We start from the raw sequence: 27,978 nt of genomic DNA on the forward strand, positions 1-27,978 counted from the left end.
TGGTGGCGATGGCACATGTCAGATCCTATCCTCCATTTCCTCAGCCTCCTCATCCCTTGCCTCTGTTTGGATTTGCACCAGCAAACTGACATGCCTGAGGAGACCCATTGTGGGGCAGGAGCCTTATGGAGGGAAAAGGGAATTAAATTCCTTTTCCCTTCCAAAGCATCAGCTAGGGAGAATAATAGGATTGGGCCATTGTAGTTGAGTTTAAAAGGGAGTGGCTTAAAGCCACTGTATGAGTTCATGGTAGAGGTGAGATTTGAACTGGGAAATTCTTGATTCACAACTTGGTCTATAAGCCACTGTACAACACCAGCTCTCAGATGTAAGTTTCTTTTATTTTCTGTTTAGCTTTACCAATGTGACAGCTGGATTTTATTTTATAAATTCTGCGGTCTTTGCCTGACAAAGACTCATTGGTCGGTTTGTTTTGACTTTTCTTTAAACGTATTTTTCTAGGTTGACTGGTCATATCTCATCACATACCTCTGTAAAACAGTGCAGTTGAGGCCAAAAAAGTGCAATTGAGGCCAGAACTAAAAGCAGGTCTGCAGCAGCTCCTGTGATGATATCGTGTTGAGAATTCCCCTGTGCCTACTCCACATCATTGGCTGCCACTTGCAGGAGTACTAAAAAAAAATTCTCAGTGCAGTAACATCGCATTTAGAATGAGATAAAAGGCTACTCCGTTAAGCAAAAATGACACATTTTCCATATCGACCAGTTTCACCCTGAGAAGATGAGCTTAAAGACATTTTTAACTTAAAGACACTTTGTGACTGACAAAAATATGAAATAACTTCAGAAGAGTTGAAGCATACATATGTTTAGGGACAACTTTCTGCTAAAGAATTGTGATCATGATGACTGTTAAAGATGCATGCATACGCTATTCTGTTCCCGGAATCCCCACGGATGCTGAGACTTACGAATATTCAAACCCTTGGGTCAGGGCACACCAACCCTCCAAATGTAACCAGAGCTATGTTCTAGTCCTGTTCTGAGGGCTGGGGAGGCTGTGTGAGGCCTCCAGAAGGCAAAAAATTGACTCAGCCTCCCTAACCCCCAGAAGGGCCACCAAACATGACTTGAGCACAGGTCTGGTCCCATTTGAAAGATTACGAATTGGGCAAATCCACAGGTTCAGGACCTGCTGTGATGTAAAACCACAGGACCCAAATCTGCAGATATACAGGCACAACCAGTACTTGGAGCCAGAGCTGCACAGGCATTACACTGGTCAGATGTAGTTATCAACTAAACTTTAGGTACAGTGGCATTGTTAGGTGACAGAATGATGCTCTTTGTCTTTTACCTAATGTGATTTGCACTCATTTTTTTAGTCAACAACCTTCCTAAGTTTTCTATTTCACAAATTCCCGACTCCATCCGTTTAGCCATTGGAATAGACCAGGAGTGGCCAAACGATAGTTTTGGAGCTATATGTGGCTTTTTGGCATATAATGTGTGGCTCCTGGAACTACACTGGCTGAGCTCCATTTTCATCACAATTAACATAAAAGGTTGTCAGGTCAGCAGGGGGAGGATAGCGCTTGCTTTCCCGATGGCAAAGTGGCACAGGAGCGTATGAAGACAGCACAAGAAGCAGGCGATCCCAAACAGAGCCAGAGAAGCTGACGCAGGCTTGTTTGTTGCAGAAGCATGTATTGGTAAAGGAGCAGGCAGAAGAGTAGTCAGTCATAACGGTCCAGAAGTCAGGGATACAGCAGGTCACAATCACGAGAAGGCAGTCCAAATCAGTACACAAACCAGCAGTATGGCACGCAGAAACTCCACCACAACAACCTACACCTTGGTGTCTGTGCTTGCCCCATATATACCAGGGCCAGCCAATCAGAGTAGGGCGTCCTCATAGTCACAAGACAGTCTTGCGACCCACTCTGATTGGCTGTCCAGTGGTGCATTGCACCACTCCACCATAGCCTACGTGACTCTGCATGCATCTCTCCCAGGTCACATGGCTCCCACCTGCAACAGGTGCAGCTGATTGCTAATCAGCCACATATACAGTGCAGCTGTTCCTTTACATTTCACACCAGGCCTGGACATCAAGGCCCCTCCTGCCACATCCTGGCTTGTAACAATTCAGGGCCTGGGGTGCCAAAGGCCTGACAAAGGTAAATGACCTTTTATTTATAACCTTTTCAACCTTTATGATTATTTACCAGTTATATACTGATAGTCAGTTGGATTTCAAAAGTATAATGTTCATGTTGAGCAAATATATTTTAGAATTTAATTGTTTCTTAAATATTGCAACTCTCAAACATTCCTTTTACAGCTCTGAAACATCTGAAGTTTATCATATGTGGCTCTTACATTACGCAAGTTTGGCCAACCCTGGAATTATATGCAAAGTTAGACACATTGGAGAGGCGTGCTCTCAAAGCATATGTATTTTGTAGGCACCATGAAGCCATGGGTTAACATACTGACTGATTACCGGGGTAGGAAAATCCAGCAGGGCTTGAGTCTAGTCTACAGTCACTGCCCCCTGTGACTTGACTCAAAAAGGAGTTGTAACAGTCTCCCCCCCCTTTAAAATGCCCACTGCGGAAAGAACGGAGCTGCTGCCAGGTTCTCTCTCTCTCTCTCTCTCTCTGTATGAGAGTTCACTTTAAAGACTTCCCTATTGCCCCACCCCATCTGTAAACAGGGTGGGAGGACTGCATGAGATCAGGGACAGAAGCGGCAAGAGGGAGTGGCAAAATCCATTACGGGTTACAAGACATGATGTGTATGTGCAACCTTGTGATTTTAGAAATGGGTTATGTCAGATGCAAGGGAGGGCACCAGGATGCAGTTCTCTTGTTATCTGGTGTGCTCCCTGGGGCATTTGGTGGGCCACTGTGAGATACAGGAATCTGGACTAGATAGGCCTATGGTCTGATCCAGTGGGGCTGTTCTTATGTTCTTAGGAGAGTCATGTGCAGCAGCTGCGAGGTTTACCATGATGACCTGATCCTTTGCAGCCCTGCTCAAAAGTAGTCCCACTTCAGCCTGTCATTCAATGAGGCTTCCCCCTCCCCACCAGCCATGCGGTGCAAAGCGTGGTCGCTATGAACCTCCTCCTCCTCCCTGGGCTTCTCAAGTCAATTGTAAGGCAAGAACCCCTTTGGCTCCTCCTCCTGCCCTCTCTCAGCCAATGAAAATATCAGAATGGCCATCCTTTGTCCAAAGATCATCTGTTTTTCCTTCCTGTCAGAGATGGGGAAAGAGAGCCCATTCCCGCCTTCCCCCATTCATTGAAAGAGGATAGCATTAACTCTTCCCTGCCTCCTGGATGGAACTTCCCAGCTGCTCACCTGGTTTGAATGCTGGTCACATGAGGTTTTTCACACCACGAGAACAGTAAGCAAGCACACCCAGACACAGGCAGACTCGTGTCACCATGCATAGGGACAAGTTCCGAGTCAGGGACTTGAGTGTTTTTCATAGTCTTCCACATGCACGAGTTGAGTCACCCAAAATCATGCATTCCCAACTCTGCTGATTACCCATAGTTTTCACTAACTAGGAAGCAAGCAATCTGTTCAGATTTCTGTATTTAAGGGAATATAATCTACAGAGATTTTTACAGGCACCTAAAACTGAAAAGAGATGCATTCCTTGCTCTTCAAAAAGTTTGAAGATCGGAAAAATTAGAAAAATAAACTAATTACAAATGGGGTTATATCAGAATAATTTTTAAAAGCCAAACTATAAAAGTTCTTCTGCTAATTTCTGTAGTAGAAAAATAAGATGTGAAAATGACTTCATTGAATATGTCAAATTTATTCACTTAAAAATTAGCCTGGTTGGAAGATATTAGCCTGGTTGGAAGATATAACTAGAATGTTCCCTTAAATGAATTTCTGTGGTCTTTGCTTTCCCTTTTGGTGGTTTAATGTTAAATGCACAAATCATTTTTCTAATTATTATATGATAGATTTTAAAAATGAGCCAAAACACATTATCTAACTAGTCACTTAATAAATAGAAGAAGAAAAAAAGTCAGAGAAAAACCTATTAAATTCCATAAGCAATCCAAATTAAATTTCTCCAGAGAGCATAATAACATACATTAGTTTTTATCTCAATTTTGTGCCAGAATATCTTGGCAAATAAGGTCTGCAGGCTTAAAACCTGTTTCAGAAATAAAAGGAGTCAGTGTTGGCATAATCTTACTTCAAATTATGATCATCTGTGTCAAAGATACACAGCTACCTTGTTCATTAGCATAACATTGCACATGCATTGTTATCAAAGTTTAACATTTCTGCCCAACATTGCATATACACAACAGGGACCAAATGTGTACATCTGTGGGCCAGGCAAAAATGGGTTAATAGCTGGTGCAAGTCTGAGGAGGAGAAAGGGGTGGGAAGGCTGTGGAAACGGGATAGGATCTGGCGTGCACCATCACTGCTGGATCCACCTCCTCCTGCAACCTCACCACCCCAATTCATTTCCGAGCTGCCTGCGGCCTCTGCCTGGTTGCTCCGAGGCTCCTCCCTTCCGCCATGTCTCCCCAGAATGCAGTATGTTGACCACCATCATGACCTGGGCAACAGGGGAAGAGAGGAGCTTCTAAGCTATCGGGAAGAGACTGCAGGCAGCTCAGAAAACTGCCTGCAGCCCTGAAAGCAGATAGATGCCTTAGCTATGCCACTGACTGGGGGGGGAGGCAGCAGAGCAAGTGGGTGGTGAGCTGCTGGGAGGAGGAGGAGGGTTCCTTTCAATTTTCACCTTTTAAAAATTTCCGGTTCTGACATCACTTCCGGGGCAACGTTTTGAACTTGGCACCAGGCTACATGGTCATTAGCTATGCCACTGGCAGCCACTAGTTTTTTTACTATGAAGTAATAGCGTCTTTTTAAAAAGTAGACACAAATTGAGATTTCTGTAAGCTGTTCATTCTGATTTTTGTTGTGTGTGCTGACAATTACCATAGTCCCTGAATTTTTATTTTCAAGTTTCTACTTCAGAAAATGCAAATATATACAAAATCTTGTAGATTATCATTTTTGTATTGCATACTCAAGTTTAAGTCTCTCGTCTTAGACAATTCTATGGTGCCTACTCATAGAGGATGTGAAAAGCGGTATGCTGTCACAATGAAAACAGAAACTATTGTTCTCTTATTGATAACAAGAAAGAGAATGGAAACATTTTTCTAGCTCTGTCCTTTTACCCCAGCATCTGGTAGAAACTAGATTGTTTTCAATAACTGTAATTGCATCCTCATAATAATGGGGAAAGGGGGTTGTGTGAGTGTATTTTGGCTCCTATGTTAGCACTTGGAGATGAGATACTTATTGCAGAGATTTAAATGTTTACTACTTGGTCACATGCATTGGGGAAAAATTTCCATTATCTATTAAAAACTCTAGTGAAGTACTTTCCTGAATTCCGTGTAGCCAGTATGTCTGTTACTTTTTCAACTATTTCCATATTCATGTATAAATGCCTCCATTGAGTTCATATGCTTTGGTGCCATCTAGATGTCATTAAATTTTGTGTCTATACCATTTTTAGTTTGTATTCTCCACTGGCTGGTTTTATTGAGTTAAAGCAAATACTGAGTTTGGGAGATGCACCCTATTGGGAGTAATAGGGACATGCTACTTGAGGACCTCATTAAGTTCTAAATTAACAGAAAAGTAAAATTCTCCAAACAAAGGCTGCTTTAGTTTAACTTATCGTCCCTTTCTTTTGCAAAACATGTCCCTTTTTTGTTTTCAATACAAATATTTGCGTAATAGTCCTACTGTCCACCCTTTCAGTTAAAAAATCTCAGTTGTTCCAGACTAGTAAGAATTTCTAACAATTAATAGAACTAATGTTAGCAGCTACTGGCTCTTGGCTATTGCATTTAGGATTTGTGTTCATTTTTATGAAGTTTTATTGTAATAAGTTTTTATTGTGCACCTGTACTGAAATATGACCTATAAATGTGTGTGCTAAACCTCTAACAGCGCAATCCTACCTTGCGCTGGAACAGGCAAGCCTGCGGACCTGCGCTGTATCCAGCACAAGTTTGGGGCTGGCTAAGGCTCAGCCCGAGACAAAGGGAAACTTTTCCCCTTACCCCAAGGAGAGCCTCAGCGGCCCCAATGGGTCTACTCAGATCTGCACCACCTGATGAGGTGGCATAGAACAGAGCAGCCTGGATCCACCTGGGAACAGGGGCTAACATCTGTCATAACTGTGGGATCCTTGTCCCACCCCCTGCTCCCCACCCATGGAACTGCCCCGTCTGCCCTCCCCTGATTCAAAACTTCTACTGCCCCCCTCAGACCGAGCGCTGGCTGAGCTCGGTCATCACTGACTTACCTTTCCTCGCCACCACAGAGACTGGATCTAGCCTCTGCAGTCTGGCACACCTCTGCGCCAGCACAACTTACTTCCACAGAAGCACAAACCTGATTGCAACAATCTAATAAGTAGATTGACACTGTAGTATTGAAGATGGTGAATGCAGAGACTGAAACCGTGGCTTGCTGATTCTTAAATGAGTGTAATTTGAACTGGTATTTTCCCTCTTGCATTCTCTTCTATGTGTAAATAGGTTGATAAGAGTTATTCCAAATGATATATATTGGAACTCCCTTTTAATCTCTGAAGTTTTCATCTCTAAAATTAATCCAATGCATGTAGTTCAAACATCCCCAATTGTTGTTTTAAGGTGTACTGTAAACCTTTCTGTCTCCTATCTTTATAGGAACATTTTATTTAAAATTCATACCCTGCCCCCCCCCCCGACAACAGGGCATCAGTTTAATTTCTTCACTGAATATCAGCTTTTAAACTGTAACTCTCAGTTTAAGTCACAATTGAAATGCAGTTATCCTTTTAGAAGCATTTTGAGAAGGTTCACAGAGTAGAACAGTATAAAGAGACCACCAATTGCAGCATAAGAAATGTCCCAATATGTATTGCAACCACATTATGGCTTTTAGTTCTTAGTAAAGTTTGTTCTCCAAAATATCAGGTTGAATAAATATTGCAAAGACTTATTTGGAACTAAGAGCCCGATCCTATGGACTGGCAACGGCACACAGTACAGCCCCATAACGGCTGCCGCTGTATCCTGTGGACCAGGGAAGCTGCCAGGCAACTCCTTGAGTTGGCACAGAACTGAAGAGGGCTGTGTAGGGCTCTGCGGCTCTGATGGGGCAAAAGGATCTGGTGGCCACCTCTGCTGCTATCTTTGCCCCCCTCCAGCTTTCCACTTCCCCCTGCCTGCTTTCCCCCTGCCCTGAGAAGCCTTCCCACTGCTCAGTGGGGATACTAATTGCTGGTGCCAGCATCCTGCCAGTGCAGAGGCCCAGCACCAACTGACACTGGCCTCTCCATTGCTGCAGCATGCTTCCCAACAGCAGCAAAGTGCCTTACTTCGGCGCTGACCTGGCTTAGGATCAAGCTGCCCTTGTTATAACCCTCTTTAGAAGCTTAGTGTTGCCTAATATTGTTGGAAGGGTATTATGGTTTCATTGGAGACAGTGAACTTTAAAAACTTTTCTCTACTATAAACCACTTTTTTCCTTGTGTTCCAGTGACATATAGAATGGTGACTAAGCCAACTTGCTTCCCTTGGAAAATTGCCAACGGTTGAGCTTTAATTAGGACTGGAGATTGTAAAACCTTTTCTTGTTTAGTTTGGGTGCTAGTGATTAAAGTTAAGCAGAAGTTTAACAATTCAACATGAAGTGTGTTTTCATTTCTCTGTTGATTTTTATTTGCTAATTCTGTTGGATGGTTTAATGTTATTACCTGCCTCAAGTACTCTGAAAAGGCTAGAAGTTAAATAAACAATTACATGTGAAGAAAAGATTGTTTAAAGTGTTAGAGAATGACTGTGTAGTCGGTAACTGCATGGATGATAGTTTACCTAGAGATGAGTTTGCCCTGCCAGTTGGGCCAGGGACATCTCTTAAAATGGTGACTCTTTCATTTAGTGGAGCGTGATACCATACCTTTATACCACCAGCATAGCATCTCTCCCAATGTCTGTTTGCTGGTGTCTCACGTCTATTGTGAGGCGCTCTAGATAACTATTTTGTTTCACTGTGCAAATGTTGAGAAGTAGTACAAATATTCAATAATATTCAAAAATCATCTCAAAATAGTCAATATTTTGAATACTTTTAGAATATTCAAAAATCATCTCACACAGTTATGTAGTTTAAGTTTATAATGTTTAATGTTATGCACAGTAAATTTACAAACGCGCAAGATGCATGCGCACAAAATTAGCTTCTGAAAGAAAGAGGCTCCAGCAATGGAGAAGGATTGTGGGATTACTGGGAAGGAATACACTTTGAAACTAAAAAAAGCTTGTACAGCCCCTCTTTAATGAAAGTATCAATTTTGCCTAAAGTAAACAAAAAGCCATGAAGTACTGAAAGATAGACTAGATGTGGCAAAGAATCTGTTCACAGAACTCTTCCTATGATTGATATATGCAAGATACCTGCATGTCAGCAGTGGCAGTGCAGAACAGCTGAGCCACCCAGTAAGGGACCTCCACCTTGTGTGAACTGTTCTGGGGCGATGGCTATTTTCCCTGAGGCACCCCTTTGGTTTGCCTCTTTGGTGAGCAACAAGAGTGAGGGATTCTCTCTTTCTCCCTGGGTTGGCTTTGGTCCTGATGAGAGCAAGGCATTGACCGGCTGAGGGGGGCTATTATGTAGGTCCATTGGTGGGTGGTGGCCTCTCCTCCCCCCCCCCCCCGCTGTTAAATATCTACATGAAACTGTTGGGAGACGTCACTTGGAGATTTGGAGTTGGCTGTTACAAGTATTCTGATGACATTCACCACTGTTTCCCTTTTCCATAAAATTCTAAAAGGGCTGTTGAGATCTTGGAGTGCTGTCTGAATGCAGATAGGGACTGAATGTGGGTTAATAAACTGAAATTAATCCAGGGAAAGAAGAGGTCCTCCTGGTCTACAAATCCATGATGCAGCTTCTAGGCTATCTATTCTGAATGGGATAGTTTTACCCCTTCAAGAATAGGTGCACTAGAATGGCTCTTCAAGAACAGCTTGTGGGCAGTCCTAGATGTGTGGCTATAACCAGATGGCAGCTATGGCTAGGGTGGCTTTTGTCTAGCTTCAGCTGGTGCGCCGCTGCAGCCATACCAGAGTCAGTCAAACCTGTCCACAATGGTGACATTTTGGTTAGACGACTATAACACATTGTAGGTGGGGTTGCCTTGAAGGCTTGTTTGAAAGCTGTAATTAGTGCAGAATGCTGTGGCTCATGTGTTGCTGGGGCATAGCAGTTTGACTCTGTCAGACCACTGCTCCAGTGACTACACTGGCTTTTGATTCATTTCTGGTCCCAAATCAAGGTACTTGTGTTAATCTTTAAAGCCTGGGACTGAGGTACCAAAGGGTGCCTCTGTATATTCAGCCCATCCTCTAAGATAATGTGAGAGAGCCCTGCTTTGTGTATCATCTTTAACAGATTTAGGAGGTGGAGCCCTTTTCTACAATTTCCAGCCTAGGAACTAATTCCTTAGTAGCCCCTTCAGTAGAGGTGTTCAGTTGGGGACTGAAAAATGTTTATTTCAGTTGGCATTTTGAGGGGGGGGGGAGGCTGCTTTATCCTTGTTGCCTATGACTATTATTGCTTTCAATGCTGCTGTTCTGCTGTTTTATTTTGAATGACTGTTTTTCATAGTATGTATTGCTGTCTTAATTATCTGTTCTGCAATGCTATGGAATCAATGGGGTTTATGTACTGATAATTTCAGATTGTATTGTTTGTTTGACCTTTGTTATGTATTTTATACTGTATTTTATGATTATTGATATGTTTCATTTTGAATTGTTGGCCATCTTTAACTCTGGTATAGCAGGACATAAATCATATTTAATTAAATAATTTAAATATACCTGGATATAAAAGGTGTATATGTAAGCCTGTAGGTAGCTGTACTTGCAGAGGAAATAGTTATTCAGATCAGTCTGGAGTGATCAGGAGGATTTAGATCAACAAAATGGCACAAACAAAAGTGATTAATCCACCCCTCACAGCCATAATCAGATTTTGTTTCTTCCCCCCTCCCCCATAGCTACTTCTAAAGGGGGAAGAAAGCCAGGAAATTTTTATCATGGATCTCCTACATCTCAGGTGTTGCACCTTCAGTCCCTAAAAAGTTATGAGATGTAGTGAACCCTGCATCCTCCAACTGTTCTCGTGGTATTATAAATGACAGATTATGAAAGTAAAAACAAAAAACCCTAAACTACTGATTTGGAGTGGAATCGAAAGGAAGGATTCTGTAACAAATGAACAAAATAAGATATTCCTGCAAAAACTTTTGAAGCAGAACATGTATTTAAAAAACACATTTAAGCATTTTGCAAAATTTGAAATTTGCTTACTTCTAATCAAATACATTCCCTCCAAGCTGACATTTAACATTTATTTCAGATAAAACCGGTAAAAATAGGTTGGATGACTAAGGCTGCAATCCTATACACACTTTCCTGGAAGTAAGTCCCATTTGGCACAATGGAATTTGCATCTGAGTAGGCATGCATAGGATTGTGTCCTAATATACTTAGTGTGTGCACCCTATGTATTCAAATTGTACCTATGATTGCTATAAACTTAAAACAGTTTTAGTAAAAGGACATTACCCTGAAGTCATCTTACAGTACTTGCATTTTTAATTACCATTGGTAATGCCAGGCTTATTGGAACCAGTAGCATTATATTGAGATTGATTCACAAGAAAAGGAATTTTAGACCCTTTTAGGGGTCTAAATAGGGTTTAGACCTTTTAGGGTCTAAAATAGGTTTTCATGGCATATTTGTTAGGAGGAAATATGAATTGGCAAAGAGCTGCATGTGTGCTTTCAGAAGACCTAGTCTGAAGGGAAAACACAAGAACTCCAGTGTTTTGAGAGTTTATAAATGAAGAGTTCGATTGCAATAATAGCAGCATGTTAGATTGTCTCTGAAAGTTCTCAGATGTAGAATATAGCTGAGGGAGGAAGCTGCCCAGCTGTGTGAATTTGCTGTGCCTCATGTATTTGAAACCCAGGCTAGGCAATCAAACATGGTAAGAACTTAATGCTCAATCACTTTAGCAGTGTGATTCTTTAATGTAGATCCAGAAATGCTATGTAGAAATAAGGGGTAAACACACCTCTTCTAAGAACTTTATAAGAATGAGAAATTAGAGCAAACTTGTCCTCCTGTTAACTGTTGTTTACTGATTTCATGTTGGGCTGATAAGTTAAGACTTGCTTAGTTGCTCAAAACAGACCTTAAGTAGCCTTCCTTAAGAGGGGTCAGTTTTACTATTAAAGAAGCCTATGAACTGGGATGTTTGTATGCTTTTCTCTTCATGGTACACTTTACTGCTTACTCAATGTATGAAGTGGTATATGGATAGCCCTTTCTCCACTTTATTTTGTATATAATATAAACTATGTTTGTACTTTGCAATTTGCGAATAATGAAAAGACAGGCCCCTGTCCGAAAGATGTCACAATCAAAAGTTGACGTTGGGAAGACAACAGAGGAAGGGGAAAGAAGTGGAAGTGGAGCTAAATGGAATATCCCAAGGTTGTGTGGTAGACCACGGGGGTGCCATGAACCTAGAATTCAGCAAAAAATTTGCCAAAGTCTCCCATTATATTCTTGTGGATAAAATGTGGGCTAGATGCTACTGTTAAATAGATTCACTGCTGGTTGAACAACCATTCCCAATGAGTGCTAATAAATGGTATCTATATATATGTTGACATGGAATCAAGTAGGGAGCCACAGGGGCTTTGTTTTGACCCTTGTGCTCTTCAACATTTTTTATACATGATCTGAATGAGGGGACAGTGGGAATACTTGTCCTGTTTGCCAGGGACACAAAGTTGGGGAGAGGGGAGAACTAAGCTAACATCTTAGAAAAGTGAATTGAGATTCAAAATCAGCTTGACAGGCTTGATCAGGCTGCCCATACCAAAGATGAAGTTCAAAGGAAATAATGTAATGTCCTGCACATAGATCAAAAAATGCAAAACACAGGTACAAAATAGTACCTGACTTGGTAGTGGTATATGTGAAAAGGATTTAGATGTTTTGTGGCTCACAAGTGGAACATGAACCAGCAGTGTAATACTGCTACAAAATGGAGCTAATGCAGTGTTGAACTGCATTAAAAGAGGCATAGACTCCAGATCATGAGATTAATAGTTCCACTCATCAGACGTTTCTTGAAAATGTGTCAGGTTTTGGGCACCCTGTTTTTAAGCTGATGTGGGTTCAGAGGAGGGCAGCTGATCAGGGGTCTGGAAACAGCCCAATCCTAACTAACTTTCCAGCACCAATGCAATTGAAATGCAGCCCCTAGGTGAAGGGCCAAATGTTCCCTTACCTTGAGGAGGTCTCTGTGACTTCCCCCACACCACAGAATGCAGCACGAAGCCCTGTTGACATGGCTGCATCCGTGCTGAAAAGCTGGTCAGGATCGGGCTTTCAGTCCTGTGAAAATGGTTTTTAAAAAAAGTTTGGTATGTTAAACCTAGGAACTAAATGGAGGTAGAATAGCTGTCTTTAAGTATCTGAAGGGATGTCATGAAAAAGGGAGGGAGACCTTGCCCTCTGTGGCTCCTGAGGGCAGGATTAAATCAGTATGCTGAAACTACAGGAAAGTAGTCCTAGGCTAGCATAAGGAAAAATTTCCTACCAGTAAATGCTGTCCGGTTCACAAATGATCTTTCTCATGTAGTTGTGGGTGCTGCGTCATTGGAGATTTTCAAGCAGAAGCTGGATGGCCAACTTCCAAGGATGCCATAGTTGCCTGGACTATATAAAGAGCTGGACTAGATTACCACCAAGATCTCTTCTAACTCTTTCTATGCTGCAATTTAGTTGCTAGTAGCATCACTATTTATTCTGGAAGGCTAATTGAGAACCTGAGCTGTTCATCCCTTTGAAAATTAAGAAGAGTATGGAGGTCTATTCAGGAGTTAACTTTAGTGTTTACCATTGTGGCTTAGGTATCTGTCAAATACCTTTATTTTAATATTTTCTATAAATTGTAGTCATACCTATCATTGCTATTACAAATATTTATATATCACTTTTCAGTAGGAGTAGTTCACAAAGCGCTTTACATAATAAAATAAATCAAATTGTCCACTGTCCCCAAAAGGCTTACAATCTAAACATCTACAAATGTCAATGTATATAATAGTGTTACAGGTATTTCCATAATTTGTTTCTATATGTGTACTGCTCTCTCCTGTGCTATGCATTCTAGATAAAGCAGTTCAAAATCATTTGAATCTCACAAAATCTTTTGATGACAAATTCATTGGATGGGATATAAAAGCTTTTTCCATTCTACCAAACCTCAGATAAAGAGAGAAACAGCTCATTAAAATTATTCTGATGGAACAGCTGTATAAATATTGTTGCAATGCAAAGAAAAAAATGTACCTCATTTTTTGAAGTAATGGGGTTATATAAGGGAGGGAGTAAAATGACTAATGAAAAACTAAGTGCTGAGAGAACCATGGAGTTAAAAAGACTTCATGTTTGTTCTGACCATTATATTTTCTCCTCTCCTTTTTAGTTGCTGATATGAGTTTAAGATGAGTGGGATTGGTGAAAACCCCTCTGACCCAGCCCGGGCAGAGTCAAGAAAACGTAAGGAGTGTCCTGATCAACTTGGACCCAGGTTTGTTGGAATTTTTTTATAGATTGTGAAAAATTTAATCATTTTGTAAGGACTTACAGTTAAAAATGCTATGTGTGTAGTTGAGTGCATATATTTACTTTGCTTTCTAAATGCACATTCTAAGAGTTACTTGGGAAAAAGTTATGTGCCTGTCTTTCACCATAAAGACTTTGACAAATCTTTTGAAGCTATATAGTCAACTATGGGTCCTTGTAGTGCAATAAAGATATTCTTTCGTGGCAGATCTTTGCATTTCTATAAGAAGTAATGTTATGTGTGACCCTAAGATGTTACCAGATTGCTTATCAATGCATAAACGGACTTCACTCTGCATTACTGTTGTCTTGGAAAGAAGCTAGAGAAGGACTCTTAGGACTGACTTGTACCTTAAGGAAACTTTCTGTCAGGGGAGGTCTAAATCAGCTCTCAGGGAGAGTTTGAGAACTGACAAGTATTGGGGGGGGGCAACAACATGATTGTGCTGCTGCCAGGAAGGAAAGTGGTTTTTTTAAACTTACCTGGAGGTTGCTATCCAGAGGGTTCAAGGAGCTTGTGACCCCCTTTGCAGCCCTGCCCCACACCTCCAAAGTACTGTAAAAAGCAAAAAACAAGTAAATAAAAAACTTCTGGTTTTACAAGGAAAATTGGAATGGGTTTTTTTGGTGTGCTTTTTACTGTACCTTGAAGGTGCGGGGAGGGCTGCAGACGGGGTTGCAGGCTGCTTGGACCCTCTGGAGTGCCATAGCGACCCCCAGATGCAGCATAACCATTTTAGTGTCACTGCATCGGCAAGGGCGAAAGAATAAGATTGGACTTCTCACCTATTTTGTTTTATGTAGTAAAATCTGAGGCGTTAGAGATGTTGTGTGGGACAGACTCTACTGTGGGTCAGGGGATTTGGCCTTTTAAATTTTTTCCTTCCCTTTAAGCAATGCTGTGTATATTCTGTTATTTTTAAAAATCTATGCCAAGAAATGATGAAATGTAAATCAGGATAAGTTTTCAAAAGTCTTTTAAAAAAACTTCTTCCAGTCCTAAAAGAAGCACTGAAAAGCGTAATCGTGAACAAGAAAATAAATACATAGAAGAGCTTGCAGAGCTGATTTTTGCTAATTTTAATGATATTGACAACTTTAACTTCAAACCTGACAAATGTGCAATCTTGAAAGAAACTGTGAAGCAGATTCGTCAAATAAAAGAACAAGGTAAGAAAGTGTTTTTGAATGTCTTTAATATTTATATGTCCTGGATTTTTCCCCAATGCTAATATACACTTCTTCATATCTCATTTTATCTTGATGTCTCATATTTTAAATTAAGCTACAATCCTATTTGCTTCCTACCTGGGAGTAAACTAGCATGGGAGTTGAGCATAGCAGGTCTTCTGAATAAATATTCATAAGAGTTCACAGTAATGATAGGATATTGGGCTGAAATGTACTTGTTCATATTCAACTATTAGTCGTGATGTAAAACTCAAATGTTTAGAAACAAATGGAGATGATCTCTCTGTATTCAGTTAAATGGAATGAAAGCTTCTGTCCTTGTCTGTCATAGAATTCAGAACTGTCTTAAAATGGAGTAGGTTAGTCACAGTTACAGGATTGCCCAAGTAATCTAGTTTGGAATATGGGCAGAGTACATTTGTGTGGGTTAGAAAGGTTTTGCTTTGCATCATTCATGGAATATATTCCTGAGCCCCAAATTACAGCATTACATCTTGAATTGCAAAGAATTCAGTGGACTCTACTCAAACTTATAAGCATCTTATAGGTTAACAGAATTGTTATGGCATAAGCTTTCACAGGTAAGCTATGTACAGTGGTCAAAAGGGCATGCAATCCAAGGAGTAATGGTCCTTGACACTTCTATGCAGAGCTGACATGTATACAGGTAAGAATAGAGAAACCCATTCACAGCAGGAGTCATTATGATAATGCTATCTGTCTAGCTACGCTAATTGGTATTAATATAAATAGTGAGTGCTGTGAATGTGTTGCTGTCCAAAGAAATGTCACCAACAAACTATTCCTTGAATTTCATGGCCTTTTGACCTCACTGATTGCAGTACATATGTGAATGTACATCCATGTTATAAATGTGATATGATGATTTAGGAGGTGGATAACAAAGTGACTTCTAGTGCCAGTTCATGAACACTTGTGCCTCAGTCCATTAGTAGGACATGGGAGTAAATTAATTTTTTCACGGATTTTGGTGTTTTCCAAAGGTAGAAGTGCTGAAAGCCAGAACTTTTGAGGTACCTGAATGACAGAAAAAGGCAGATTGCCTTGCAGGGCTGGCAAAGCAGGAAGAAAAGCAAGTAGCTGGCTACAAAAGCCCCAGCAACTGCTTGTTTCTGGTCATCAATTTGTGTATAATCAGAGTTGGGTCAGTACAGGCATGTCACCATATCCTCTGGGCTTCCTTGGGTGTCCCAATGTCTTATAAGGCATTAAAAACATCACTTCTGGTTTTTTGAAAAACCAGAAGTCACATGTTTTTGTCTCTAAGAGTCAGTCCAAGCCTGGCAGAGGCCATGGATGGATGTGCATGGACTCTGCTGGGCTCAGAAGACATTCTGGAGCTGAGGGGAGCAGAGAGGGGACTGCAGAACTGATCCATGGATAAGTGAATCCACTTATGCGGAGCCCTCTGCAGTTGACAACATACAAATTTGAAATAGCAGCAACTGTATTAATTGCAAACATTTTGCTAATATGAGGAGTATAGTTTATGGAAATGGGGTGCCTTGTGGTAGACAAGTGAAAATATGTTGGGAACCATTGATCTTTGAATGGGGTCGGCAACCTGCCATTCTGGAGCTGCAGGCGGCTCTTTCAGCCTTCTGCTGCGGCTCCCTGTGGGGCCAAGCCATCTGGGGGGGAGGGGCTCGCCCCTCCCATGACACAGCCGCCGCTCACCAGTCCGAGTGCACGAGCGCAGCTCCCACATGTCCTGCGGCTGTGCCCCATAGGAGAGGGAGCAAACAGGCTGGCAGAGCCGCTGAGGGCAAGCCCCCGCCGCCCGTTCCCTCCTGCCGAGCAGCAGTGCAAAAGCAAGCAATTGAGTGCAGCTGCTCTGTCCTCCTCCCAAGCTCAGAGCACAATCCTGTGTGTGTCCTCAGAAGTAAGTCCCATTGTGCTTACTCCCAGGAAAGTGTGCACAGGATTACAGCCTTCAAGCTCCCTACTCAGCATTCCCCCATCACTCACTCACACTCTCACTGCTCCATTTCCTGCACTTGGAAACTTGAAAAGGGTTTGGAGACCCCTGCACCAGATGGTATTCTGTATATGTTTGTATACTGTATGTGTAACATACTGTATATGTAGCACCAAAGCATATTTCATTGTTGGGAAGTAATCACTGTTAGTATGCCTTTTATTTTATGCAGTTTTGAACTCTTAGCTTGTTTGTTCAGGAGCACTTTTGTGAACAGTGTTAAGTAGTACTAAGTGGTCTTGTTCAGAGGTAGTGTTGTGTGTAAAGGCATTTACAAAAGTACAGAAGTAAATGACTGTAAAGAATGACAGTATCCTTCACAAGCAGTTCACCTGTGCACAATCTAAAACAGTTGTTCTCCAACTGTGGGTCTGGACCTGATTTTTAGTGGGACCTATAAGAGGGGAGTGTATTATATAACTGGGACCTATAAGAGGGGAGCGCAAACTATGTATGCAGTGTTATCTTCATTTTAGATGTCAAAAGGGTTTTGTGGCTCCCAAGGTTTTCTTTTTTCCGGAAAATGGGTCCAAATGGCTCTTTGAGTGTTTAAGGTTGCCGACCCCTGATCTATGAGATAGTTTGGAGATGGGTTAAAAATGTTCTTCTTTGGGGCAAGGTCAAAGCTGTTATGCCTTGAGGATCTTCATTGGAACTACCAGTTTTTATTTCACTTGAAAAGTATATTAACCAAGCAACAGGTGGCATGGCAGAGAGTACCAAAAGAAGGAAGTTCTGAGCGATATCTTGAAACTAAATCAGAGAATTAACATTGGTAGATAAAAATTGAGCAGCTGTACAGTGTCATGTGGGTTGGAACAAATAATTACTCAGAGGAGGCAATTACTCAAATTACACATCACGCATGTGATAACAATTTCAGAATTTTCCCTAACTACTCTAGAAAATGATTTTAGGGTCTTGGCCTTAAACTAGTAGTTCAGTATACTGTGTCAGAACAATGCAATGTTGGAAATTTATTGCAAAAAATGATTGAAAATAAAGTTCAGCTGCATTATGCTTGCCTAGGCTTCTACCTTTATTATAAAGCTCTGCAGTTTTAGAAGACAGGAGAAACCTCTCCGTCTGGACTTGGCAGCTAAACGGTTACTTAGTCCTTTGACTGCAAAGCCACTTGCTTAAGTCCTTTTCATTTTTGCACATAGATGCTATGCACATAAACCGGTATACCTGAAAGTTGCTCTTCTCTTCAGGTGTCAGAGGGGGCCAAAGCTGCATCCAACCTCAGAAGAGAGGTAGGAATTGATGTCAGCAGTGTTGGGCCAATTGGAGGCAGTGGAGTAAGCCTAGTTAAGAAGGCTCTGCCGCACTCCCAGCCTGCTTTACAGCATGAATGGTTCTTCATTTAGTATACTCCCTGGTCACCAGTGGTAGGTGAGTGCAGATGCTATAAAATAACCTTAGATATCTCTGGCATGCCTCCAAAGGCACTGTTATGGTGAAAGGGTAGTTTATGGAACAGGCGCTCAGGGCTTTTGGGGCTCTGAGGGTGTCAGGAAATGCAGCCTGATTAGGGAATTGCCTTTCTCACCCTTTCAAAGTTTTGGGATTCAAGTTGGGAATTATTCAGATGTTTGCCTCCCTCAGCATAGTCAACTGGGCTTGAGGGGGGCAGGAGCAATTGCATCTGCTGCTTATCTCTGAGCCTCAGTGGGGTGGTAGCAGCCAGACAATTTCCCTGTGTTGAGAATGGCATCACCCACATGATTATACAGTACCTTCACTGTAGCTGCGCTACAAATCTTTGTTAAATTGATTAATAAAGTTGTGGTCTAAGGTTAATCCAATATAGTTGTCTTGTCTCTTATTTCCAAGTGTGGGCACAAATTAATAAGACGCAAATTAGCTTCATCTCAGTGATGGCGGTGGATTGCAGTCCATGGTGCATTCTGTGGGCAGCAGTCTCTGTCAGGTTGCTGTGCACTACTGGTGTATGAAGGAAGCTTATTTCATTCTGACATGATATGCTTTACCTCGGGATTTAATAGAATACTTAGGTGTTCTGCAGAATATGTAGTATATTCAGGTATGGTGTGAAATAAGCATATCAAATCCCAACATCATACAGGTCATTCCTCCTTATGCACTGATTCTGGACCTGTGGATTTGACCCACTGCGGAGGCTGACCTGTACTCCCAGATGTGACTGGAGGTCGTTTGTGGCCTCTCCAGGCCTCGGGAGGCTTCTGGAAGCCCTCAGAAGGTCTTAGAAGCACACTTCCAGTTTTTCAGAGAGAGAGAGAATGGAACCCCTGCAGATGCTAAGGCATGACTGTATACTCTGCATAGGAACTTTAATATAATGCCTAGGTATTCTATAGAATGTCCACCATGTTTTTGGCAAAGTATTTCAGACAATGCACACAATGCCTCAGTTGCACACAATGCCAGGAATGGACTCTAACCTATAGACTACCTGGGAAATGCATGCAGATGATTTTATTTTATACATTGTCTTGAAGTTTTTGGCCTGCTATAGAATACCCAGGCATTGTACACAATAGATTTACACAATGCCAGTAACATATACAGGCATGCCCCTATGTCCGCAAGGGTTCTGTTCTGGAACCCCCCATAGTTAAGTGAAACTGTGGATACAGGCAAATACTTCCCCTTCCCACTCTCCGGAGGTGAGGGGAGCTCAGCTCCCCTCGCCTCTGGAGGGGGCGCGTGAACCTGAATCATGGCTAAGTTGTTGGCATCCTTCAGTCTCGGAAGACTTTGGTGTCACGCTCTGAATGGTGGTTCTGGAACAGTGTCCTCTCCAGTGCGCGAAGCCTGGGTAAAGTGGGTATGGAGGATAGGCTGTTACGCATGCAGCAAATCCCCCCTCTCCACGTCGCTGAAATGGTCCAATGGAAAGGCAGAGGCCGATATGGTTGGTTCCAGCGGCGTCGCAGGAGTTGCCAGAACGTGACTGTGTTCAGCCATGAACTGCCTCAGGGACTCCGGCTCCGGATTTTGCCTCGAGGTTGACTCCTGAAGCCTTTTCCATAACTGGATGTAGCCACAAGGCAGTGGAGGTTTGGGATCAGAGTTTTCCTTCTCTCAGATGAGCTGCCTTCCCAGGCTGACGAGTCCCATCTACCCGGAGGCTGTTTAGTCGCCTCTTACTACAAGTACAGCCAAACTGAGGGCCTATTCTTATCCCCAGCCCCCAGGGGAAGTGAAACTACAGATATAGGATCTGCGAATACTGGGGCCCTCCTGTACAAGAAACAAACCTAATAGTCTCTGATGTTGCAGTGATGGTCTTTGTGTGTAATTCTTGTCTGGAAAATAGCATTAATATTGCTACCTTTGCTGTTCTGGGGGATCAATTGAGATTTTGGTTGTGGTAAGGATAGCATTTACTTACTTAGTTTGGATTCAGGCTTTGAAAGTTATATAGTGTTTGCTCTATATGTTCTTTGAATGCAACTTTACCTGTCTTTTTTGGCCTTCCTGACTTGGACTCCATTGCTTTCCTGCTTGTTCAAAGTCTGCTAAACAGGATCGATGATCAGGATGTTAAACATGTTGCAATGTACTGCTTAGTTGTCATGATGGCAATAAACAATCTAGCTGTTAATGCTCACATTACAGCTGTCAGCTTTCATTTTCAAAATAGCCTTATGCGTCAAGCCCTGAATTACGTTAACCGCTGTGTTAATGATATATATGTACTTGACAAAAGAAAAGAAGCTGAAGATGAACAATAATTGCTAGAGATGGTTAGTCTGCACAGTTCTAAAGATCTCTTAATTGTCTGTCTTTGTCCTTATAATATGTGTTTATTTTCTGCTTGAAAAAAGAGGTGCAACATTTTCACCTTCACTAGGTTACTGTGTGCGTACTTTTGTATCACTGATGTTTTGTCTAATTGTCTGGTGCTGCTTGTCATTACTTCTGTAGATGCTGAGAAAGGGTTAGCATTTTATGAGTGTCTGCTGGTTGTCAATCTGAGAGAACATTGGCTTTGTGTTGGGATACACTTAAAGACAACTTGGAGCTATCTAGTGCAGCAACGTCCCAGGATTCTTTTCAATTATCTCAAACCTATCCCCATCATTGTGTTGCTAGTTACTCTTTCTACCACAAATGTAGCATTCTTGGGCCATCTTCTTTTCTAAATGAATTCCTTAGTCGATAGAGTAGAATATCTGGGAATCACACCTGCTGTTCATGTAATGCCTTCACAGCAGTTCAGTCTGTACTTAAGAGCAGCAAACAATTGAGGATGAAGCTCCATAAGAGTTTTGCCCCCCTTCTTTGCCTGGCACTCCAGGCAGGCCGGGCTAAGACAGGAAAATGACTGCACCTCATTGGCCGCTGCACAAGTTGGGGCTGGGCACGCTCATGTCCTGAAGGCTGTGTGCCTTCTAGAGTCAGTCCACTGGAATGGATTGGGCAGAGGACAATTGGTGTGGCCTCTGGGGTGTCTGCTTGTCCAGCTGCCTCAACCCCCAGGGGTTGGTGTTGATAAACTCAGGCAGTGACCAAGGAGGTTTGGAGCACAAGTGGCCCTTTATACCCTGGGGGATGTAGACAGCTAGCGCCGTTTCCCCCCAAATTAGTAGCCCATATGTAGGGAGTGTTTTAACATGTTTACGCCCTGCTGCAGATTTTCTGATTGTATGAATAAAGTGACCCTTTATCCCAAACCTTTGTCTGGCGTGCTCAAGGGTAGTGCACTGTGTGGGCTATATACTGAGTTGAGAATGATGCTATAAGAAAATAATATTTTGTCTTGTGGTCCTGTAAAACAAATAATAATGCATTTATTTTTTACCCTTTCAGAACAACTTTTCCCTATTTGGGATTACACCTCATCTGTACTTCTTCACATTATGGGGTCATCAATCCCCATCAATCTGAGTGCCAAAATCCATATTTCTATATTTCTAGTAATGTGTTAGTGCCTTCTTAGGACCACATTTATGTTACTTTGGGGATAACTGGAGTGTTTCCTCATCTGGAAATATAACATTGGAAGAGTTTGTGTATCCATACTTAAAGAAAAGGGCTAGTATGCCAAGAATCCAGGCTGGCTTATCACTACCAGTCTTTCTTGGAACTAGGCATGTGAAATAAGCATCTTTCCTATTTAAATACACAAAATTGACTCTAGGAAGATTTGTGTGATTTACTTAAAATGTGCGATTACTTAAAAATGTAATACAGATACAGGTGGAGCCTATTTATCCATGTTAGTTCCATTCCGTGACTCAGCGCGATTAACAAAAAACGTGTTGTGCTAAATTCCATAGAGTTACACAAATTCGCTGTAGCCTGACACTTCCAGATGGAAGGAAACTAAGGCAGCTGTTCTCAATCCCCTCCCCTCTGTACTCAGCCCTCCTGTTGCCAGCTGTCCTGCTTCTTTCACAGTTGGAATGGTGAGCTTGCTTCAGAAGCCTCATCCTCTGTGTCCCAGGTGGCCTCCCAACAGCGCTGCAGGTTCTCCTCTTCGCTGCCGCCGCTCCTGCAGCCCTCTCTGGCCACCATCATGGAAGCTCCTCTGCCCCGGAGCATTCTGGGATTTGTACTCTCTGCTCACCCTCACCTGTCTCTCCAAGAATTCCCAAGGCTTGCTTGGGAAGGCTTGCTGGAGCAGGAGAGTCTGCACCATCTTGGGGGGGGGGAATTCGGCAAACACTCCCTGGGTTTTTTAAAGCAATCCCCTCTGTTGCTACCACACCTGCCCCTGTGTGTGTGTGTGTGAGAGAGAGAGAGAGAGAGAGCTCCACCTCCTGCACCTGTTCTGGTTACACAGAGTTTTCTGCCCCCCTCTTCAGCCTCGGCTGGCTCAGGGGCTCCAGGAATGTTACTGTTCCTTCACAAGGGGAATCTCTTCCATGGCTCCAGGGCTATTCCCTGCCTGGGTGAGGCAGAGCCTTTTTGCAGTGTTTTGGGCTGCCTGAGCCAGAAACCAGCCAGCGCAGGGCAAAGGAGGCAAAGGCGTGTGTGACTTGCAGTACCCCCACCCCATTCGTGTTGAGACAAATCCACAGATAAAAAATCCCTGGATAAATTGGTTGCACCTGTGTTATCCTTACACTGCCTAGTCCAGTGTTTATGGAAATAGAGAACTTAAGTTCATTTAATTACACCCTACTGAACTGGTGCTTAATATCTACACGCAAAAATTTAAGCAAATAGTCTGATGGATTATTATTGCTTTAAATAAATTACTTTAATGTTTCAGTGATTAGGGTAAATAGATGAATTTTTATTTAAATAATAAAATGGCACACTTTAGAGCTACTATAAATATATGGTGTTTTCCTTTCAGGCTGATTTGGCTATTTTGTTTCAGTTCTTAATTAGTTGTTTCAAAGCAAATTGTGCAGCGAAATAATGCAGTTGACCTGCATACATAAAATGTACCCCAAAAGAATTGCTATCTTTATTTAGGCTGTACCTAGAGCAGACAGTAAAGCATTAAAAGGGGCTTGGAACTTCCAGTGTGTATTGTTAAAACATTTCAATTTTAATTTCGTTAGGTTGACTTTACAGCTCCCTTGCCTTGCAAGTTACTAATTTGCCAATATTTTTAGCTGTGTTTGTCTTCTGGCACTGCTAGAATGAAATTTTGCAGTTACTTAATACAGCTTGCTCAGCAAGTGTGAAATTACATGTGGCTTTGCTAAGGTTGGTGAAGTTGCATAACCTGGAGACAGGTTGTCTTGTTGAATATGAACTGTGTTTGCTGCTTCTTTTTTTTAACCTTGGTTGGAAGCAAGCTCATAGTTTAGGATGAATGTAACCTTGTTCTCATTTTGGAGGGAGTAGCTGATTTTTCTTAGTTGAGGCAGTTCAGTATTCCTTCAGTTTGGCGCAAATACCTTTTTGCACCCAGAGAACTGAAACCAACATATTCTGGGTATCTTTTTCAATATTGTTGATCTTCTAGTATACCATGTATATGAATTCATATTTCATAATCTTAGCTTTAGAAGGAAATCTAACAGTGCAATATTTACTGTAATTTGGCTTTGTAGATGGCATGTGACACTGAATACTGTGTGAGATGTGAAGTCTATAGTCCAAATAATTGAGGCATGATTTAAGCATACTGGGACACCTTATACAGGTATCTCTTAGCCCCTTCAACGTGTGGGAATGTTACTATTGACCTAGCTTTACAGGGATGCTGTAAGGATTACTAGGGTAAAAGTGTAATGGGTGGTGATGGTAATGATGCGTCTTATGCAATAAAGGCATCCTGGTGACTGACAGATTTACATTTAAATCATAGTGGCTTGTTGTAATTTGAGTTTCTAGGTTACCCAAATATTGGCTATTTTCCTAAGACACCAAGACTAACATACTGGAAATGTTTTGTTCAAATTTTAATAAAGTGGAGCTTGTTTCTTTTAAGTGCAGTAATTTTAAAATAGTGGACACTTGCAGAACTTTCCATCACAATAGATATTTACAAGGAGGAAATGACAGCATTGGGATAAAAATAATGGACATACTCCAACCAAAGTTAAGCACTTTAGTTCTGTCAAAACTGATGGAGGATCTGAAAAGATCTGAGGTTCTGCTTAAAGCTCGTTAAATAACAATCCTCTGTTTTCCAGAAAGTGTGAAAGCAGCATGTGGTATTTCCATGTGCTAAGTTGCAATATTTTATTTGGTGCAATGTGTGAGAATACTATTGTAATCAGTGGAAGCAGTGCATTCTGGGTAGCATGGAGTCTGCTATTGGAGTTATAGCTACGTGTAGTAAAGCTAAGAATGGTATTTGGAGCATAATTACCAACCAGTGGATTGTAGTTTCCTTTTCTCCATCATACAACATAACAGTACTCCATGTATAACAGAATATTAACTCCATTTCTTGAGTGGTTTTGACTTCAGAGGTCTGGTGCATAGTATTTGCTCAACTATTTTAGCTCACTTAATGTAGGACCTTTCTCTGTATGTATATTCATACAGTGTTGTGTCATATTGTGTCCAGTGTTGTAAAAGTTAGACTGTCTTTGCAATTGGTTGGTTGCCACCAACTTGTTATACTTGCCTCCTGTCGATGAAGACTGCCAGAAATACAACACAGAGCCAAGTGGACTGTGTGTGTCACTCGCTCATGTGCACTCAGATCTTGGCCATGCAGCAGTTGGGACCTGTGCTTGCTGTAGATGGAAGCCCCTTGTATTCATGTACAATGGTGGCAGCAGAGGGGCATGTGAAAGCGTATGGGCAGCTACCTCCTTAATCCCTGCTTCTGATCCCAGGCTGATCTGGCCTGTTGCCTTTTGTTCAACTTGTGGTAAGCTTGAGCAATAATACAAGTGCTACAGGAGCTGTCACTGACTGTGCTTCCCTGGTGTGTGCTGTACCTTTTCACTGACTGACAAAAAATTCCATGTATGTAGTTCAATCTGATTCCCTTGTGAGTGTTTCTGTTGGCTCTATCACATGAAGTATTGGTTCTTTCCTTTTGTTCTTACTTGCATGTCTGTGCTGTTTGTAAAAGGAATGCTATTCTTCCTGTGAAGCTGAAACAAAAGGGACATAATCTTAACTCAGAGCTTCCAACAGCCATTTGAGTACCAGGACTGAGTCACTACTGATTAAAAGAGCTTTTTCAGATATCTCTATTTCATGGTGTGCTGTTCATTTTCAGAATAGTTCGGTCATTCTTGTCAAAAGTAAAGTGATAAAGGGCCTTATGGAATTGAATAAAGGAGAGCTTTTCCATTCAGTTTGTTTTCTGTCTGTGCCAAAGATTTTACCATTCAGGTGGCAACTGGAACTAGAGAGTACTACTTTATCAATTTGAACGAGAAAAATATAGCTGTAGAATCTGTTGTGGTGACTTATTTTTCAACCATTTCCAGAAAAGTCAGTCAGCTCTGCTGTTTGAAGTTATAGCATCTGACATGATTGATGAATGTGCATGAAAGTGGAAATACGTGTGTCTGGAAGTATTTCATACAAACTAATTGAGGAGAGATTTCTGGTGTGACTTTTTTTTAAAGGAGATCTTTCAGGTTTAAAAAAAGTCAAGTGCCATTTTAGAAAAATGGCATACTGAAAGTCAGTCCTATCTCGGTTACATTTATTTTACAGTTTGTTCATTCTTGGAGAAGCAAAAAATCAAGAAGAATATGTTGCTTCAAAGGGATCACTTGCCACCAATCCCCAATTCAGCCTCCTAGGACATAAGAAATGGCCTTTCCTCAGTCAGGCCATTGCTCCAGTTAGCTCATTATTGTCTACATTGAATGACAGCATCTCTTGGGGGTTTCAGACTGGGTTCCTTCCCAAACGTGCCTGGAGATTTCAAAGATTGAACCTGGATTCTCTGCATTCTCATGACCACTAAGCTGTGGTCAGACTTAAAATGTAAATTTAAGAACACTATAATTTTGAGACACTTTTTAGAATCTGTACTAGAATGACACACCCTTGAAAATTATTTTCATCATTTACTTTGTGCACTAAAATGTGCTTTGGAGGGGAGAAAGCTAAGGAAAGATGAACTTTTACAGCTAAACAGCTGAAGAAAATATAATCGTGAATATTATCGTAATATTCCCAAACTCTTTAGCACCAGGACCCACTTTGTAAAAGGACACTCTAGCACAGGGGTGTCCAAAGTTTTTGGCAGGAGGGCCACATCATCTCTCTGATACTGTGTTGGGGGCCGGGGGGGAAAAAAGAATTTACATTAAAATTTGAAATAAATTTACATAAATGAATATATTAAAGATGAACTTATATGAATGAATGAAGGTCTTGCAATAGTTCAAGGCCTATAAAAGGCCTTGCACAAAGCAAGGCTGGCCTTTCCTCTGCTGCTGCTACTGCATCACAGATGTGAAACAACAAGCAGTGGAGGGAGCCCTCATCCTACAGCTCACGCGACAGTTCAAACAGTTGCCCTCACGCTGACAGCAGTTGTGTCAGGCCAGTGTGGGCTCCAAAAAATCTCCGGAAGGCCCGAGGCTCATTGGAGACTGGGGGCTCCCTGAGGACCGCATTGAGAGGCTTTGAGGGCCTCAAGTGGCCCCCAGGCCGGGGTTTGAGCTCCCCTGCTCTAGGGGACCCACCTAGGTTTACCAGACTTTAAAAAAGAAAGGAGATCTAGAAAAAAAATTATTTATAAGTAATAACCAGAAAGAGAGACCCACAAAAATTTATTTTCCTCTATTTACACATGCTTGCAAGCCCCAGGAGCTCAGCTCCTTGTAGGGGAGTTAGCAGCTAAATAACAAGACTCATGCCTTCAGTTTCAGAAATTCTTTGGCAATTTGGTCTCAGAACTGTAGCCCTGTGCAGGCATATTACTGACTCCCTGGAACCAATGGTTTGCAAACTGGGGCCAGTCTCAGAATGTGCATTTCCCTACTCCTTCCTTTTGACGTGTATTTCTTTCCTTTCTATTTCCTTGCCAGCTTTAGCTTTCATTTACCATTATATATGCATCCGTACTAACAGCAGAAGAAGCTAACCAGAATTCCCATCTTAACTCATGGGTTAACCCAAGATTTGACATCAGGATTTGAATGTTCTGTTTTCATTAAATTAATACTAATACTGACTGAATCAAATAATGTTTTTAACCAGTGTAAAGGTTGGGAGGCAGGGCATGATGATGACTACTGTAGCTTTGCATGCAGAAGGCCCAGTGTTCAGTCCTTAGTGTCTGCAACCAGGACTGTGACAATCACAACTGCAACCCTAGAGAGCTGCTTGTAATCAATGACAGCGCAAGTTATGATTTTATGTTGTAACAGTGCAATCCTGTGTGTTTTTAGAAGTAAGTTCCTCTATGTCCAAAGGGGTTTATTCTCACATAAGTGGGTGTAAAGATTGCAATCTAAGATGGTTTGAAAGCTTCTCATTTTCAGCATCCAGATAAGCATTGGATTTAGAATTTGTTTAATTTTTCAATTAACATAAGAACAGCCCCACTGGATCAGGCCATAGGCCCATCTAGTCCAGCTTCCTGTATCTCACAGCGGCCCACCAAATGCCCCAGGGAGCACACCAGATAATGAGACCTCATCCTGGTGCCCTCCCTTGCATCTGGCA

General features: G+C 41.8%; 1 protein-coding gene across 6 annotated transcripts in view; it reads left to right on the forward strand.

Moving 5' to 3' along the window:
• NCOA2 (nuclear receptor coactivator 2) overlaps nt 1-27,978 on the forward strand; it is a 197,899-nt gene that overhangs the window by 94,422 nt on the left and 75,499 nt on the right. For all 6 annotated transcript variants that reach the window (XM_066626615.1, XM_066626620.1, XM_066626617.1 and 3 more), the window contains 2 exons: nt 13,600-13,704; nt 14,737-14,909. In XM_066626615.1, coding sequence (XP_066482712.1) covers nt 13,619-13,704; nt 14,737-14,909 — 259 coding nt within the window. In that variant the 5' untranslated portion in view covers nt 13,600-13,618. The remainder of the gene's footprint in view (nt 1-13,599; nt 13,705-14,736; nt 14,910-27,978) is intronic.

This window comes from Tiliqua scincoides, chromosome 4, assembly GCF_035046505.1.
Source record: "Tiliqua scincoides isolate rTilSci1 chromosome 4, rTilSci1.hap2, whole genome shotgun sequence".
NCBI lineage: Eukaryota > Metazoa > Chordata > Lepidosauria > Squamata > Scincidae > Tiliqua > Tiliqua scincoides.